Source organism: Vigna unguiculata, chromosome 2 (assembly GCF_004118075.2).
Source record: "Vigna unguiculata cultivar IT97K-499-35 chromosome 2, ASM411807v1, whole genome shotgun sequence".
NCBI classification, from domain to species: domain Eukaryota; kingdom Viridiplantae; phylum Streptophyta; class Magnoliopsida; order Fabales; family Fabaceae; genus Vigna; species Vigna unguiculata.
In genome coordinates, this window is record NC_040280.1 from 18,271,067 (window position 1) to 18,288,176 (window position 17,110).

The following is a 17,110-nucleotide window of genomic DNA, read 5'->3' on the forward strand; positions in this document are numbered from 1 at the left end:
TTCTTTCTCCGTGGAAGTATATCCCTTTCTACTTCTATGTTCTTTCTCAATCTGCAATGTCCCCATTTTCTTTTACAGATTCCCAAATCCTCTTGCCACCTTCTCTTCTCCACAAAAACATCTCTTTCTATTTCTCTGTTCTTTCCCAATTTTTTATCACATTGTGATAATTTATAAAGAATGTTTAATGAATCTGTTTTTGTTATGAAAAACTAGAGTAACTGATATTGACTTTGGAGATTAACTGAATTTTGGTTTATAGACATAAAAGATTATATCAAGTATGATTTCACTTGTTTGATTTTCTAATTTCTTATGACTTGATATAAAAGAGTGTATCAAGTAAGATATTCACATATAGTATATAGATACAAAATGGTTATTTGTGATTTTTTATTTTCTGATTCAATTAAACATCTCTCATAATTTATCAATTTTTTATAAAAAAAATCAAATATACAAATTTACTTGAATATAAAAAATAAATAAAAAATCATAATTTCAATTTTAAATTTAAATTAAAAATAAATGTAATGTAAACAAATTACAAGAAAAAATAAATTTAAATAAATATTTATAAACAAACATTTATTTTCAACTACTAAAACTTTTAATTAAACAATTTAAATTAAATGTAAATTAAACAAAAATTAACAAAGATAATTTTTTTTTTCAATCCAATTCAATAATATAATTTTATGCTGTGGGAGTAAAGTTTAAATATTTTCTTTCATTAGGTCAAGGGGTGTCATAAATGCTGCCCCCACTCACGTTTGTTCTAAATTCATAGACTTCTTACTCCCGAAATTCACAACAGAACGAGCATTGTTGGCGAGAGTGTGAGCAACTCTACTAGCCTTCGTCTTGATAAGAACTTCCCTCACTTCCCCGTCAAAACGGCGTAGCATCGCCCTTATCTCTTCCACCATCTCATAATCATCGTCGTTGAACTTCACCCCGTTATTCACCTTGTTCACCACCGACTCGGGGTCTGAATTGCTATGGAGAATCATCAAAAGGGAAGAGAACAACCTAAGAAAGTGAAGATTTTGAGCACGAGTTCATTGCAAATAAACGAAAAAGATGCCTTTCAATTGGTTGGTTCCATCGTGGAAAAGGGTATCTCTGATTCACATAACAACCCAACAACACCCTTCATCTCTTTTCCCAAACCCAGTGTTCTACCTTTCCCCGTTGCGCGCCACCGTTCACATGGCCCTGTAAGTGCCCTTTTGTGCTCCTTAAATTCCCCTTTTCATTGTAAAGCTTTTATGTTCTTATATTGTATTGTATCATGCTTGAATTTAATGGAAACGAAGATGTGTTGTGATGTGTAAAGTATGAAAAAAAAAAAGAAAAAAAAACAGTCTTTTCATGTTTTCTATCCTTATAGGGAGTTTAACCGAGGAGGATATGCTTGAATTAAGATTTCGCGAGTGTTAATGGGAGATATATACGAAGTTCTATTTTGTTTTGGCATGTGGTGGAGTTCACTGCATTCTTCTTATTTAAGTTGTCTCTGCGTGTTTTTGAGTGCACACAGCAAATGAAATAGAGCGGTTTCCTATTTCTTTGTCTCCGTCATATATGAGGATAAATTAGTTATTATTACTTGGTTTTGCGTGAAAAAAATCTACGTAGGAGTAACCAATGAACCGTTCATCATGTCTGTTGAGCCTCAAAGGTATAAGAAGGCTATGAAAAATGAAAATATTTGCTGTTACGTTGACTCGTTTTGGTTTACTATGAATGTAACTTGTGTAAAGTGTAGTAAGATTTTTGGACTGATAGTTAGGTTCTGGTGGTTTTACAGCATTGGCGTCCACTGAGTAATGGAAAGGATGAGGATGGTGAGGCTGATGATGGTGACAATAATGTTGAGGATGAAGAAGATAAAAATTTCCAGGAGTTTGAAAGAGTTTCGGCATTTGCTAAGCCGGTACAAAGGAGGAGAAAAAAGGGTTTGGATTTTAGGAAATGGAAAGAGATCAGTTCGGATGATGGTTCTTCCTTGGGGAAGGAATCAGAAGAGGGTGTGTCAAGATTTAGCCAAAGTACAGGGAAAAAGAAGTATGAAAACGGCAGTAAGAGTCTAAAAAAGAAAACTTCATCTTCTGATAGTAATATTATTTCTCAGATGAAAGTGGATATGAAACCATTGTTAGATGACTCAGATGGTAGGTTTGTCAGTTCAACCAAGTCTATGGATATAGATACATCAAATAAGGGGGATCATCACAACCAAAGTGAATTTGCTTCTGGTTTAGACCAAATTTGCTCTGATAGGATGCCTGATTACAATTTTGGATCTCTAGATGTGCAAAGACCAATGCAAACTCACTTAAATTCAAACATGCCGTCTTTTTCTAGTTCCAATTGTATCATTAGTGACCAAAAGTCTGTGTCACTAGAAAGTGAAATTGATTATGAGAATCAAGTTCGGATTCAGCAAATGTCAGCTGAGGAGATTGCAGAAGCCCAGGCTGAGATAATGAACAAGATGAACCCTGCATTACTGAAAGTACTACAGAAGAGGGGGCAGGAGAAATTGAAGAAACATGATGGTTTAAAATCAGAAGTGGACACTGGCTCAGAATCTTTGAAGGGACATAGTCAGAGTCTTCAGGATTCCAAGCATCTGCGCACAGAGAATGGTGTTTCTCATACAATGATGACACCACCATCCGAAGAAAAGCCAGATGATAACAAAATTAGCGCACAGACTTCAACCACTGCTAGTAGTAGCAGATGGAATGCTTGGAGTAATAGAGTTGAGGCTATTAGGGAGCTACGATTTTCTTTGGATGGGGATGTTGTTGATTCTGAACAGTCATCAGTCTACGGTACGCCTTTCTATTCTTATGTTTTTTTAACTATCTTGACCTCTAATGTCAAGATGATGCTTTGTATGATCCTTGCATGTTATAGTATCTCCTTATACTGTTATGGAGTCTGTAGTTAACTGATATATATGGGCTAAGAATTTTGTTATTGGTCAGTTATTTCTGATAGATTATTATAGAAACTGGATCAGAAACCAAATGAATTTCCAGAAGAAGAAAGTAACAGTATTTATTTCCAAAATGTAAGATATTACAGAAAAGAATAGCAATGGTTCATTGAGGAACCGGAATCCTCCCAACAATATATCCTGTGCCCTCAGCTTCTCTCCTTATTTTTTATACTGATCTCTCTTACCCTCAGCTAACTCTGCTGACATGGTAACTAACTCCTAGAATTATATAACTTTTTCCCATTTTCCTTATTCATTCTCTCATAAACCTTTGTAATAGGGGGCCATACCCTATCTATACCCGGCCCATGAAGATGCACATCGTCCTCAAGGTGGAACTGTGGAAAATTTTAAGCAACAACTAAAAGTATCTCCCAACTGAATCTCCTGTGATGGACATCATTTATTTTGCAATCCTGCACAGCTTTTTGAAATAATTTCAACTTGTGATCTAGTGGTAGTACTTTAGGAAGGGACTGAGGTCTTCTGTATGGGGTGTATAACATTCTTAAAAAGTGCCACCTGGAATACCAGGTGCTCTTTCGAGTGGAGCAGAAGTTCCAGTCGATAAGCTTCCTCTTTTTATTTACTCTCATATCATGTTTTAACAATACCTCCAAAATTACTTCCAATTGTTGCACATGTTCCTATTGATTCGTGCTAAAAGTTAGAATATCATTTAAAAAAACACTAAAGCAAAGTTCTTCAGAAAAGGTTTTAGCACCTCATTCATTAAGGTGTGGAAAGTTGAAAGAACATTAGTCAAACCAAACTAGATTCCAATTCTTAACGTCCATCGTGATTCTAAAAGGCCATTTTCTTAATATCATCCTCCTCATCCTTGTTTGTTTGATGGTAACCTGATTTTGAATCTAAGAACACAAAATCACCATCCCCAATCTTTTTTCAGGACATACACTTGGGTGAATGATGCCTACTCTTAACTTGGTCTGCAATTTTTCAGTCCGTCTTTTGATAGTGGGGATACTTATTTGGCCTAATATTTGGAATTTGGGACTCTGATTTTAATACAATTACATGATCTTGCCTCCTTTTCTTAGTAAGTGGATATATGCATAACTTAACCTTTCAAAATTGACTTATAAGGTGAGCATTGCTCCCATTTATATACACCCCAACACATTGAGACATGGACATCTTGCTTGTGAGACTAGATATTTGTAAGTAGTGACAACAGTATAATCGTGGGTGACACAATAGACTCAACAAACTTCGCTAGGTTAGGCTTTAATACCATCTTAGTAAGTGAATATATGCGTAACTTAAGCTCACAAAACAAACTTGTAAGGTGACAGTTGTCTTCACTTATATATTGTAAATTTGTTTTATTGATGTGAGATCTAACACCTTTGAGGAGGAAAATTATGTTGGACTTGAAAAACATCTGAGTATTCACCAAGCCAATATTTGCTTTCATTAATCTTTATCAACATGTTAGCATTTCCATGTGCATCATCTAGGCAAAACATTCCTAGTAAATGCAAAATACAGGAAACATAAGATAAACGGTGTTGCTAAATTATGGTCTGTCTAAGAGCATTGAGCAGTATATTAATGTCCCCTGTCCAACCCCCTCTGAATTGTACTAGAAATTAACGGTGCTGTTCTGATTGAAGCTTCCTTTGCTTCTAAATGTTTCCATGTTCATAGATTCTATTAGTTGCTTCCTGTTCTATATTAAGCATTCTAGTTGTTAACATTTTGCATAAAACAGAATGGAGGTGTGAATAAAGATTTGAATATTCATGGATATCATGTTTATTTTGGAAATAGGTTGGAGGTTAACATATAAATTTTGAATTTTCTACGTGACAATTCTTTGTCATTATACAGATAATGTCACTGAACGCGACTATCTGCGGACCGAGGGAGACCCTGGTGCTGCTGGTTATACAATTAAAGAAGCAGTTGCACTCACTAGAAGTGTGGTATGTTATTTGTCGTAAATGGTGCATATTTCAGTTGGATGCAGTACATTGGATGTCTGAATTTGGAACAGTTTGGATGGCTTCACAATTATGGATATTAGATAATGAAAATTTATAATATGTCCCCTTTAGTAATGTAGCATTTGCCAATTTTTTTGTTTAGATTCCTGGACAAAGGGCCCTTGCATTGCATCTCCTGTCATGTTTGCTTGATAAGGCATTGCACTATATTTGTAAAGAGAGAACAGGGCATATGACAAAACATGAGAGCAAAGTTGACAAATCAGTTGACTGGGAGGCTGTTTGGGCTTTTGCACTGGGTCCAGAACCTGAGCTCGTGTTGTCACTTAGGTAAATTTTACTTTTTTGTCCAAGCTGTTGATATTGTCAACTACCTGCTATGATTGAGTGAACATGCATGGTTATCTTTTTCCTCTTTTAAGAAAATTAATATTTGTTTTTATTGCAGTTAATAATTTAGCACACAAGTTGATTGGTTTGTATCTAAGTAAATCTCAAGCTTGATTATGTATATAATTGTAAGATCATGCCCATTTGGCACATGACATAGACTCGATGAAGCTAGAGAGCAAATATATGTTGATATTATTGAGTATTTACTGTCTTGCTACTCTAGAAGCCAGCCTTATTTGTGTTAAAATGTTTGATAACATGATTATGATGACTTGGAATATTTTAGAGTATCTTAGTTAATATCTTGGGAGTGATTTCCATATTTAATTATTTTTTCATAATTTCTTTTTATTTAGGATTGGCACCCTTTCTTGGGGATGACAATTAGTGCTGTCTTTTTGTAACATGTCATTAGTCACCAATGAAGATAACTCTCTCCAACTCTCCTTTTTATTTAAATCTGTATAATATTAACATCAAATCAAAGTGATTCCATCCTCTGCGATCCAACCACCCTATTTCATTTAGGAAACTAGTACAACATGAATGCATCCAAGGGACAATACTCCCTTCACACATGATGTTAATAATCCCCTTACCCATACATAGACTTTCTTTAGAAAGTCTCACCCCTCTTAACCACCCAACCAACTAACTACTTTTTAACATATTTTCTTCTGACGTACACATTCCACTTCCTATCACCATCACTGTTCTACTGCTTAGTTTCGTCTTCTTTGTGGTTGCTTTCTTCATTCCAGCTAGCTGTCTTTCCTTCTAGTACCCTCTTTCTGAAGTTTTTATTTATTAAATTTGAAAATGCATATCTGCCTTCTCTTGAGCCCTTATTACTGTATGATGCGCAGATTTAGCTGTTACATTGGTTCTTATTTGTTTTTATGTTACTCAACAATTCTCTTTCTCTAGAATAATTTGTTTGGTGTTTTCAGTGAATATTGGATTTTGTTGGAGAATCTTCAGTTCCTGTATGTTAATTTTAGAGGATTTGGTTGTTCTTGCTTTTTCTTTGGGTATACATTTTTGGATAGAAATGCTTGCTTCTCTTGATGAATCTTCTATTGGGTTCAATAGGGATCAAGTAGTTTTTCTAGCTTCTTCGTGGTGTTCTGGTTATAGTCTCTTTAGTTTTTTTTTTTGTTAGATCAATGGAGATATTGGTATGTTTTGCATGTCTACTGATATTTGTTGTTTATCTTAATTTTTGGTTATCGAGTCTTTAGTTGTTGAGGCTTAACCTCTTATATTTGTCTATTTTTTTTTATATATTAATAAATTCTTTGCTTATATAAGCTTTAGCTTTGTTAATTATTATGTTTTGCGGTTAGAAGAGTGGGAATCTAGATTGTGTACTTGACTCGTCATCTTTTTCTCCTCATGGAACATGGAGTGTTGGTGAGGCTAGATGGTAGTTTATTATGTGTTTGATGCACTCTTTTGATTAGCTTATGGTAAATACTCTGACTAATACTTTAATTCTTTTAAATTGTTTCGTCATATAATTATGTTGACCCCATTATATGAGCCTAACATGATGGCAGTTGTGCGCTGATTTTCTGAAGGATATGTCTTGATGATAATCACAATTCTGTAGTTCTGGCCTGTGCAAAAGTTGTTCAATGTGTATTGAGCTGTGATGCAAATGAGAACTACTGTGATATCTCGGAGGTAATTGAATTTCTCATCTTAGAGTTACTATCTTTAATTTGATACTATTATTGTGTTTAAAATTATATTCATCTGATTAATTTATTTCTTTAATTCCAGAAGGTAGCAACATGTGACATGGATATTTTCACAGCTCCAGTTTTTAGGAGCAGAGCAGATATTAACGTTGGATTCCTTCAAGGGGGTTTCTGGAAGTACAGTGCCAAACCTTCCAATATTTTTCCTTTCAGTGATGATTCAATGGACAATGAGACCGAAGGAAAACATACTATTCAAGATGATGTAGTTGTCGCTGGGCAAGATTTTACTGTAGGTCTAGTTCGCATGGGAATCCTTCCTAGACTTCGTTATCTTTTGGAGGTAAAACTTAATTAATAATTAATCATGTTGAAACATTTGAAGTCATGATATTTTGTGTACAAAGGTTAAGAATATTTCAGTTTTACAAATTACAGTTTTTGAACTTCCACGTCAAATTCATTAGTCTTTAATGGTTGCAGACGGATCCTACGACAGCTTTAGAAGAATGTATTATTTCTATACTTACTGCATTAGCGAGGCATTCACCTACATGTGCTAATGCTGTGCTGAAATGCGAAAGACTTGTTCAGACAATTGTGAATAGATTTACTTCTGACAATTTTGAAATTCGATCTTCTATGATAAGATCTGTAAGACTCTTGAAGGTGAGTGGTAATTTTCCGTTTCATTTTCTAGGTTGATACATTTTCCCTTGTTACTTATGTGAAGTTATTTCTGCATCAGCAGCTAGATAATCATTCCTAATGTTTTATTTTATTTTGGAAAAGGTGTTAGCTCGGTTAAACCGGACAATTTGTCTCGAGTTTATAAAGAAAGGGTATTTTCGGGCTATGATTTGGAATTTATATCAAAGTCCTTCCTCTGTTGACCACTGGCTAAGGTTAGGGAAGGAAAAATGTAAACTCATGTCTGCTCTGATTGTTGAACAACTGCAGTTCTGGAGGGTTTGCATTCAATATGGATATTGTGTGTCGTACTTCTCAGAAATGTTCCCTGCCTTGTCTTTTTGGTTGAAACCGCTTTCATTTGAAAAACTTATTGAAAACAATGTTTTGGATGAATATACTTCCATCTCCAGGGAAGCATACCTTGTTCTGGAGTCTTTGTCTGGAAGACTTCCAAATTTATATTCTTCAAAGCAGTGTTTAAACAATCAACTTCCAGAATCCACTGGTGACTCAGAGGTATGGTCTTGGAGTTATGTTGGTCCAATGGTTGACTTAGCCATAAGGTGGATGGCGACTAGAAGTGATCCAAAAGTATCTAAATTCTTTGAGGGACAGCAAGATGTGAGATGTGACTATAGTTTCCAAGGTTTTTCTTCAACTCCTTTGTTGTGGGTGTATACTGCTGTGACTAACATGCTTTTCAGAGTGCTTGAAAGGATGACATGTGGGAGTACTACCAGCTCTCATGAATCTGAAGGGCATGTGCCATGGCTTCCAGAATTTGTACCTAAGATTGGACTTGAGTTGATCAAACATTGGCTTTTGGGATTTTCTACGTCTGTTGGGACAAAATGTAGGGATTCTGAAGGTGAATCTTTTATGAAGGAACTAATTTGTTTGAGGCAGAAGAATGATCTTGAAATGTCTTTAGCTTCCACCTGTTGTCTAAATGGAATTGTGAAGATTATTACTACCATTGATAATCTGATACAGTCTGCCAAGATTGGCATCCCAAGCCAAGAAGAACAAAGTCTCTCGAAAGAAGGAAAAGTACTCAAGGATGGCATTGTGAATGGGTTTATGGTTGATTTGAGGTATATGCTTGATGTTTTCATGTATTCTGTTTCTTCAGGTTGGCGCCATGTACAATCCATTGAGTCATTTGGCAGAGGAGGACCTGTTCCAGGAGTAGGAATTGGATGGGGTGCCCCAGGTGGAGGGTTTTGGTCAGTGGCAGTTTTATTGGCACAAACAGATGCACAATTTCTTGTCTGTTTGCTGGAAAGTTTTGAAAAAGCATCTAAAGATGTCGTGACAGAAGAAACAGCCTTTACTGTGCAAAGGGTTAATGCTAGTTTGGGATTGTGTTTAACTGCAGGGCCTAGAGATAAGGTTGTTGTAGAGAAAACATTGGATCTTCTACTGCATGTTTCTTTACTGAAGCACCTTGATATCTGTATACAGAATTATCTCTCTAATAGGGGTAAAACCTTTAGCTGGCAACATGAAGAAGAGGATTACATACACTTCAGCAATATGTTATCATCTCATTTTAGGAGCAGATGGCTGTCTGAAAAGGTTAAGTCGAAAGCTGTTGATGGCAGTAATTCTTCTGGCATTAAGACCTCTCCAAAGGTTGGTGCTTGTTTGGAAACCATTTATGAGGATTCGGACATGTCTTCCATGGCAAGTCCATGCTGTAATTCTTTAACGTTAGAATGGGCTCACCAGAAGCTACCACTTCCAGCTCACTTTTACCTCAGTCCAATCTCAACAATTTTCCATAGCAAGCGAGCTGGTACTCAAAAAGTTGATGATGTACTACAAGATTCCTCTAGTTTGCTTGAAGTTGCCAGATGTGGACTTTTCTTTGTTTTAGGTGTTGAAGCAATGTCCAGTTTTCAAGGCCACATTCCTTCTCCTGTTCATCATGTATCATTAACATGGAAGTTACATTCCTTGTCTGTCAATTTTGTTGTTGGAATGGAAATACTTGAACATGATCGGAGCAGGGATAATTTTGAAGCTTTGCAGGATCTATATGGTGAGCTTCTTGATGAGGCAAGGCTTAACCAAAGTAAGGACGTTATTTCAGAAGATAAAAAGAATCTAGAGTTTCTACAGTTTCAATCTGAGATTCATGAAAGTTACTCAACTTTTATAGAAGAGGTTATAGAGCAGTTTTCTGCTGTGTCTTATGGTGATGTGATTTTTGGCCGGCAAGTTTCACTTTATCTACATCGTTGTGTTGAATCTTCCATTCGCCTTGCTGCCTGGAATACATTGTCCAATGCACGTGTTCTTGAGCTTTTGCCACCTTTGGAAAAATGTTTGTCAAGTGCTGAAGGATACCTTGAACCTTCGGAGGTAAGAAAACATATTCAATAAATATCAAACTATTTTGCTATGGATCATTACCATGTTTTGATACCGTTTGAGTATTTGTTATTTTGATATCTTTTGTTGGAGATCTAGTATCCATTAGAAATTATAGTATACTACAAGTCGATTTTATGTAGTCAATTAGATTTTAAGTTTATTTGTTATGACTTTTGCTTAAAAGTTTGTTTTAAATCATAAAAGCATATGCCACAAAGTACAAGAAAAGCTTCTTTTGCATCAAATAAAATTTTTTAATTTTTTTTCAATGTTAAAATGAATGCTTATTCATCTATGATGGCCTTTACTTTGGAAGTTAGCGGGTTAAGAGACGTGGATTTACCTCTTAAGACTTCTAATCCCAAAAACGATATGTCATACAATCCAAGATGTCACAGAAAATGTAAAAGGTTACATAGCAGTGTTATCTGAGTTTTGTTTTTTCTCTAGATATTTGCATAACCCTAGTATTAGTATTTGCAATGGACTAACCAATATAGGTAAAAATAAAAATCTAACAGAAGGCAGAGAAGATAGAGATAATTATATTGCTTTGCGATGGTTCTGTGAAAGGAGAGGTGTAGTGTTTGACTAGAGAAAACATATAGAAGACTTTGAAGGGGAGAAAAATAAAGATGGTGATTACGGACAAATTCTTATTGATCTTATCAAACACTAACTTTGTGGATAGTGTTTGGTCATGTTAATCTATTGTTGTACTTGACCATGTTGCAGAATTTGTGATAAATAATTTACTATGTTTGTTGTACTGTAGCTTTATGAACTTCGATGAAGCTTTTGTGAGCTGAGGAAGTACTAATCTAGTGGTTGCACCTGCAATGCATACTAGTCATTGACTCAGAATGCAATGTATTTAAATTAACATCAATCGTGTACCTTATCTCTCTGCAGGATAATGAAGCAATTTTGGAAGCTTATGCAAAGTCGTGGTGTTCAGACGCCCTTGACAGAGCTGCAATTCGAGGATCAGTTGCATATACTCTTGTTGTTCATCATCTTTCCTCTTTTATATTTCATGTCTGTTCCACGGATAAGTTAGTGCTGCGAAACAGACTTGCCAGATCTCTCTTGCGAGATTATGCTGGGAAATCACAACATGAGGTAACCAAACTTTTAACCCTGATGGACAAATTGTACTTGAGGCTAATCTCCATTCAGAACTTGTGCTTCCATTAATTATTCAATTAGTTTTAGCCAATCTGAATCTGATTAAGGAAATCAAATGGTGTGTGAATATGTGTGCTTCTTCTGTCATCATATTGTTTGGATGAATCAACTAGCAGCCTACCAAATAAAAATTTAAGATTGTGCAGTGAGACATCCTGTTTAGATAATCCTAGTTGCAGTATTTTTATGGCCATAAATGAAGTAGGGTTAAGATTTTGTCCCATCTCTATCCATATACTTTACATTGTTGCATTTGTATTTACATATATTATGGTGGTGTAGCCAAAACATTAACTAATGGAACTTGTGTTTCAGGGAATGTTATTGAACCTCATTCACCATAACAAGCCATCAACATCTCTCATGGAGGAGCAGCTGAATAGTGTGCTTTCTGAAAAGAGTTGGTTAGAGTCCAGATTAAAAATATTGGTTGAGGCTTGTGAGGGAAATTCCTCTCTTTTGACTGTAGTAGATAAATTGAAGGCCATTCTTGTAAAAAAGAGTTAACAGTGAGGTTAGAAAAAACAACAAAGACTGTATATAGAATTCTACAATGGGGTCTCAAATGTACTGATGGGAGCATACATGGCCACTGATATTGGTATATTTTGTTAGATTGGAGTCTGTTTTTTCTCACTACGGTTACCATTTAAGGCATGCAATGTACATATTGAAAGGATTAAAGTATTTTAGTTGATATAGACATTTATTCAACTTTCTCTTTTTATCACATTTTTACTCCATTTATTTTGTAAGTTTTTTTCCATCTCCTCAATTCTTACATCTACCATTTTCTCCCTGTTTGTTTCTTTCTTTATCTTTTCTTACTACACTTAGTACAAGATGAATTTGGTGTTGATTATTGTCCATTGTTTGACAAAATCAAAATGGTAAACGCCCTAGCTACAACTGTTGTTTGGTAGGAAGAAAATAGAAGCAAACAATACTATACATACATATATATATATATATATATATATATATATATATATATATATATATATATATATATATGAAAAGTGATGTAAAGTTAAGAGCTATTTGGTGTTCCGATTTTGAAAGTTGTTTATGTCCTAATATGTTTGGTGTTGTAGAAATAAAGGAAGAGAAGAAAGTAAAAGGGTGAAAGTGAAAATATGTTGACTGCTTGGAATATATGAAATGAATAATGTTTGGTGTTGTAGAAATAAAGGAAGAGAAGAAAGTAAAAGGGTGAAAGTGAAAATATGACTGCTTGGAAAATATGAAATGAAGAGTACTTTGACAAATAGGTAGGAATCACAAAAAATTAAAAGAAAATAATTTAACACAATTTAAGAAATGTGTTCAAATTGTTATGAAATACAATCTATTTGTAGACTATAGCACTTTATTTTTATTTATTTTTTTAAGTATGCACCTCTAATCGATTATATTTTCCTTTTAATTCTTTTGTTAAATTTGATTTTTATAAAAATAATAATTATATAAATATAATTTCTCTTTTAAGTATATATATTTTATTTCCTAATATACCCATTATTTTATGTAATTTTGTTTTAAAATAATTGTCTTTTATCTGGGTTACAAAATGACTGTTAAAACTAATCTATTACTCCATTTTTCTTTTTACTATTCAAGTTTCTTATTTCTCGCACTTCATTCTTTATTTTCTCAAATGATGAATTTAAATCCCTTTATTGTTACCTTTAAATTTATTAAATAGTATCTTAAATTTAAACAAAGATAATATATATATATATATATATATATATATATATATATATATATATAAATATAAATATATATATTAAATAAAAATAAATATTAATATCAATACGTAAAGTAATAAAAATTATGCCAATAGTAAAATTTTAACTCAACAAAATAAAATAGTATATGAAAATGTCCATATACGTGAAGATGATAATAATTTGTGAAGATGATATACTTGCAATAAAATAAAGTTAATAATAGAAAAAAAAAAAGTAAAGGAAGAATAGAGGATGAGAGAATGAGAACAATTTTTGTGTGTCTTATTATTGATATGAAGAGTCCTATTTATAGATACAATATATAACCAATGAAAGATACAAATCAAAAGTTAATACAAAATATTTACATAAATCAAATCATATGGGTATCAATCATATGAGTAACTGTATCAAATCAATGGACAAACATTAATTCATAACACTTCCCATTGGGTGTCTATTAATAAGAGAATGTGTCTTGTTAAAACCTTAATAGAAAATTCTTTGAGATAAAAACTTAGTGAAGGAAAAAAAGTACAACATTTTGTCTTCTTTAATACAATATTGTTCATCACATATTCTATTTCTCCTCCTCATGTAAACTTACATCATTAAGATGACAAAGTCCGAACTTGTGAATCATTTGCTTTAAAGTTCTTCTTGGCAAATACTTTATAAATAGGCCTGCCATATTTTCACATGAATGAATCTTTTGGATATCTCTATCATCCTTTCAATTCAACAATACACTATTGTCTTCATATATGGTTGTTGATTCCATCTTTATCGGGGATAGCCACAAGTTTCTTGCACATGTTTAATTATAGACCTTAGCTAAACATATTCACAACTTTCCTCATAATTCTGTATGATTAGATGATGTTGCTGCTATGGTTTGTTTCATATACCATCATGAAACTATTGTGCTACCACATGTGAATAAATATCTTGTTTGTGATAAACCATTGTGACATTGTGAGGATATAAAATAACATGCATGTGCATAACCCATTAGGTATGATTTTGAATCATTTAGATAAAATAAGCACATATTCGTAATACCCTTAAGGTAACAAAGTAAATGTTATACTCCAATCCATTTTCTTGTGGAAGAACTATATCTTGCTTAACGAATTTACAATAAATGCAATATCAGGTCAAGTATAATTAGCAAGATACATTAGTATTCCTATGACACTAAGATATGGTACTTATGGACCAAGAAGATCATCATTTTCTTGAGGTATAAGAAGAGCCTTTATCAACATCTAACGACCTTGCAACTATTGAAGTGCATAATGGATGTGACTTGTTCATTTAGAACATTTTAAGCACCTTAATTATATAAGTCTCTTGATGTATAAAAACATCTTTATTTAAATACTCAATTTCTAATCTCAAACAAAACTTTGCCCTTCAAAGATCCTTCGTCTCAAATTATTTCTTTGAACAATCAATTACCTTTGTGAGCTCATTGGGAGTTCCAACGATGTTTATGTCATCTACATAAATTATGGCAAATTCATTTTCTAATATTTTCATATAAATACAAGGACAAATAGGATCATTTCTATATCCTTCTTTTAATAAGTACTTAATAAGACGATTATACCACACACGTCCTGATTGCTTTAATCAATAAAATGGCTTGTTCAATTTTATTGAATAACCATTTTTAGAATTTTCTTTGTTGGGAAAATAAAATATTTTAGGGATTTGCATATAAATATCATTCTCAAGAGAATCATACAAATAGGTTGTAACATCATCCATTAGATGTAAATGCAAACCTTGTCGTGCAACTAGGATAATCAAATATTGCAATGTTGTTGCATCCAATACCAGTGAATATGTCTTTTCACAAATCAATATAAGGTTTTATGAAAAAACCTTGAGCAACCAATTGTGCCTTGTATCTAACAATTTCATCATTCTTAATTTATTTTTGTGCAAAAATTCATATGTACCTAACGGGTTTCACAACCTTTGGTGTGAAAATTATAAGTCCAAAAACCTTTTGTTTAGCATGCAAATCTAATTATGCTTCTTTGCATATTTTCATTTTGGCCAATCATTTCTTTGTTGACAATATTCAATGATCATTGGTTATTGATCCTCATTGTTGTTCATAGCATTCATCGTTATATTATATGTAAAAGTTCCCTCAATGTTGACTTCATTTTGATTCCATATTATATGATAATGACATAATTTATTGAGATCTCATCATTTTCAACAATTTCAAGTACTTGAGGTTCTTTTGAAACCGAATCATTGATTATGTCAAAGGAATCTTTTGGGATTTCCACCTTTTCGATTAGATCATCTTGCAATTTAGCTCCCTTCCTCATTCAAGAGTTTTTATCTTTGGAACCAATAGGCCTACCACGCTTCAAGCGTGTCTTTGGAACTAGCAGGACTACCACACTTCAGGCGTATTATGAATTAGTATCAATTATCTTTGGAGCATTAGCAGCTGGTATTAGTTACCCTTTTTCTGTCAGTAAAACATAACGTAATTGATTGAATAATTTTGTAAATAAATTATCCTTTGAACTTCTAGTTCACATTCTTTTGTATGAGGATCAAGACGAGATAATGATAATTCATTCTAGCCAATATCTTTCTCCAATTATTTTCTTTCTCCTCCTAATGTTGGAAAAACTTATTCATCAAAATGACAATCGAAAAAATCGAATTGTAAATAAGTCTCCTATTGGTAGTTCAAGACATTTTATTATTAAGAGAGAATCATAGCCAACATATATTCTCAATCATCTATGAGGACCCATCATAGTCTCTTTTAGTGGGGAAATTGAAACATAGACACCACACCCAAAAATATTACATGAGAATATTAGGTCACTGACCAAAAACCAACTTCATAATAAAGTATTTGTGATAACTTGTTGGCTTGATGCGAATAAATAATGCAACATGCAAAATTGCATATCCCCAAGTAGCCATTGGAAGATTAGCTCCCATAAGTACTGATCTTGCAACCAATTTTAGACGTTTTAGTAATGATTTTGCAAGTCTATTTTGAGTATGAACATGTGCTACTGGATTCTCAACTTCAATTCCAATTGATATACAATACTCATGAAAAGCATGAGATGTAATTTCACCAGTATTATCAAAATAGATTTTCTTAATCGGATAATTTGGGAAGTGAACTCTTAATTGTACTAATAACTTTGCAAATATTTGATTGCGAGTTGATAATAAAAAAATATGTGACCAATTATTTGATGCATCAATTAAAACCATGAAATATCTAAATGATCAACATGGTGGGTGTATTGAACCACAAATATCACCTTGTATTCGTTCTGAAAAAGAGATTGACTCATTTCTAATTTTTCTGGTGATGACCTTAATATCAACTTTCCTTTGTGAACATATAGTACACGAGAACTCATTGGTCTGAAGAAGTTTTATTTTACTCTTAAGTGGATGTCCATATGAGTTTTCAACTATTTTTCGTATCATGATATATCCAGGATGACCCAACCGATCATCCTAGACAAGAAATTCATTTCTATTTGTAAGCTTCTAGCTTACAATGACATGCGTCTCAATTGCATTAGTATATGTGTAGTACAAGCCATAAGGGAATATTGATAATTTCTCAAATACACATTTTTTATTCGACTCAATTCGAGTGATATAAAGATATTCAATATCTCCTTCATTGTTTGTCTTAATATGATATCCATTTAGAAGAATATCATTGAAACTTGTTAAGTTTCTATTATACTTAGGAGAATAAAATGCATTTTTAATATGCAATCTTGTACCTTTTGGTAGAAGTACAATATCTCTTCCGAAGCCTTCAATTATATTTGTAGTACCAGAAATAGTACTAACATTAACTTCTCGCATTACCAAACAAGAGAAAAATTTACTACTCTTGAGAATTGTCTGAGTTGTTGCACTATCAATAAGACACATATAATCATCATTGGTGATAGTGTCAACATTCACTCTTCATATAAACATAAATATCAATATTAGATATTAATATCTAAGAGGAGA

General features: G+C 33.2%; 1 protein-coding gene across 2 annotated transcripts; it reads left to right on the plus strand.

Moving 5' to 3' along the window:
* The first annotated feature begins 771 nt into the window (after positions 1-771).
* Positions 772-12,071, plus strand: LOC114169747 (transcriptional elongation regulator MINIYO). 2 transcript variants are annotated; one of them, XM_028055043.1, is made up of 10 exons: positions 772-1,220; positions 1,814-2,843; positions 4,868-4,962; positions 5,126-5,313; positions 6,957-7,062; positions 7,165-7,422; positions 7,563-7,748; positions 7,872-10,139; positions 11,064-11,273; positions 11,655-12,071. In XM_028055043.1, exons 1-10 carry the CDS (start codon positions 1,002-1,004, stop codon positions 11,844-11,846), a joined length of 4,752 nt encoding a protein of 1,583 aa, XP_027910844.1. In that variant the 5' UTR covers positions 772-1,001; the 3' UTR covers positions 11,847-12,071. The 2 variants fall into 2 exon arrangements, with proteins under 2 accessions (XP_027910844.1, XP_027910836.1); XM_028055035.1 differs by having other exon boundaries at positions 773-1,220; positions 7,162-7,422.
* Positions 12,072-17,110: the final 5,039 nt, after the last annotated feature.

Bases quoted from the DNA above. Each gene is read 5' to 3' on its own strand.
- LOC114169747 (XM_028055035.1), top strand. From the start codon at position 1,002: ATGGAGAATCATCAAAAGGGAAGAGAACAACCTAAGAAAGTGAAGATT. The intron at 7,423-7,562 runs GTAAAACTTAAT...TAATGGTTGCAG, and splicing joins GACTTCGTTATCTTTTGGAG to ACGGATCCTACGACAGCTTT. The intron at 10,140-11,063 runs GTAAGAAAACAT...ATCTCTCTGCAG, and splicing joins GATACCTTGAACCTTCGGAG to GATAATGAAGCAATTTTGGA.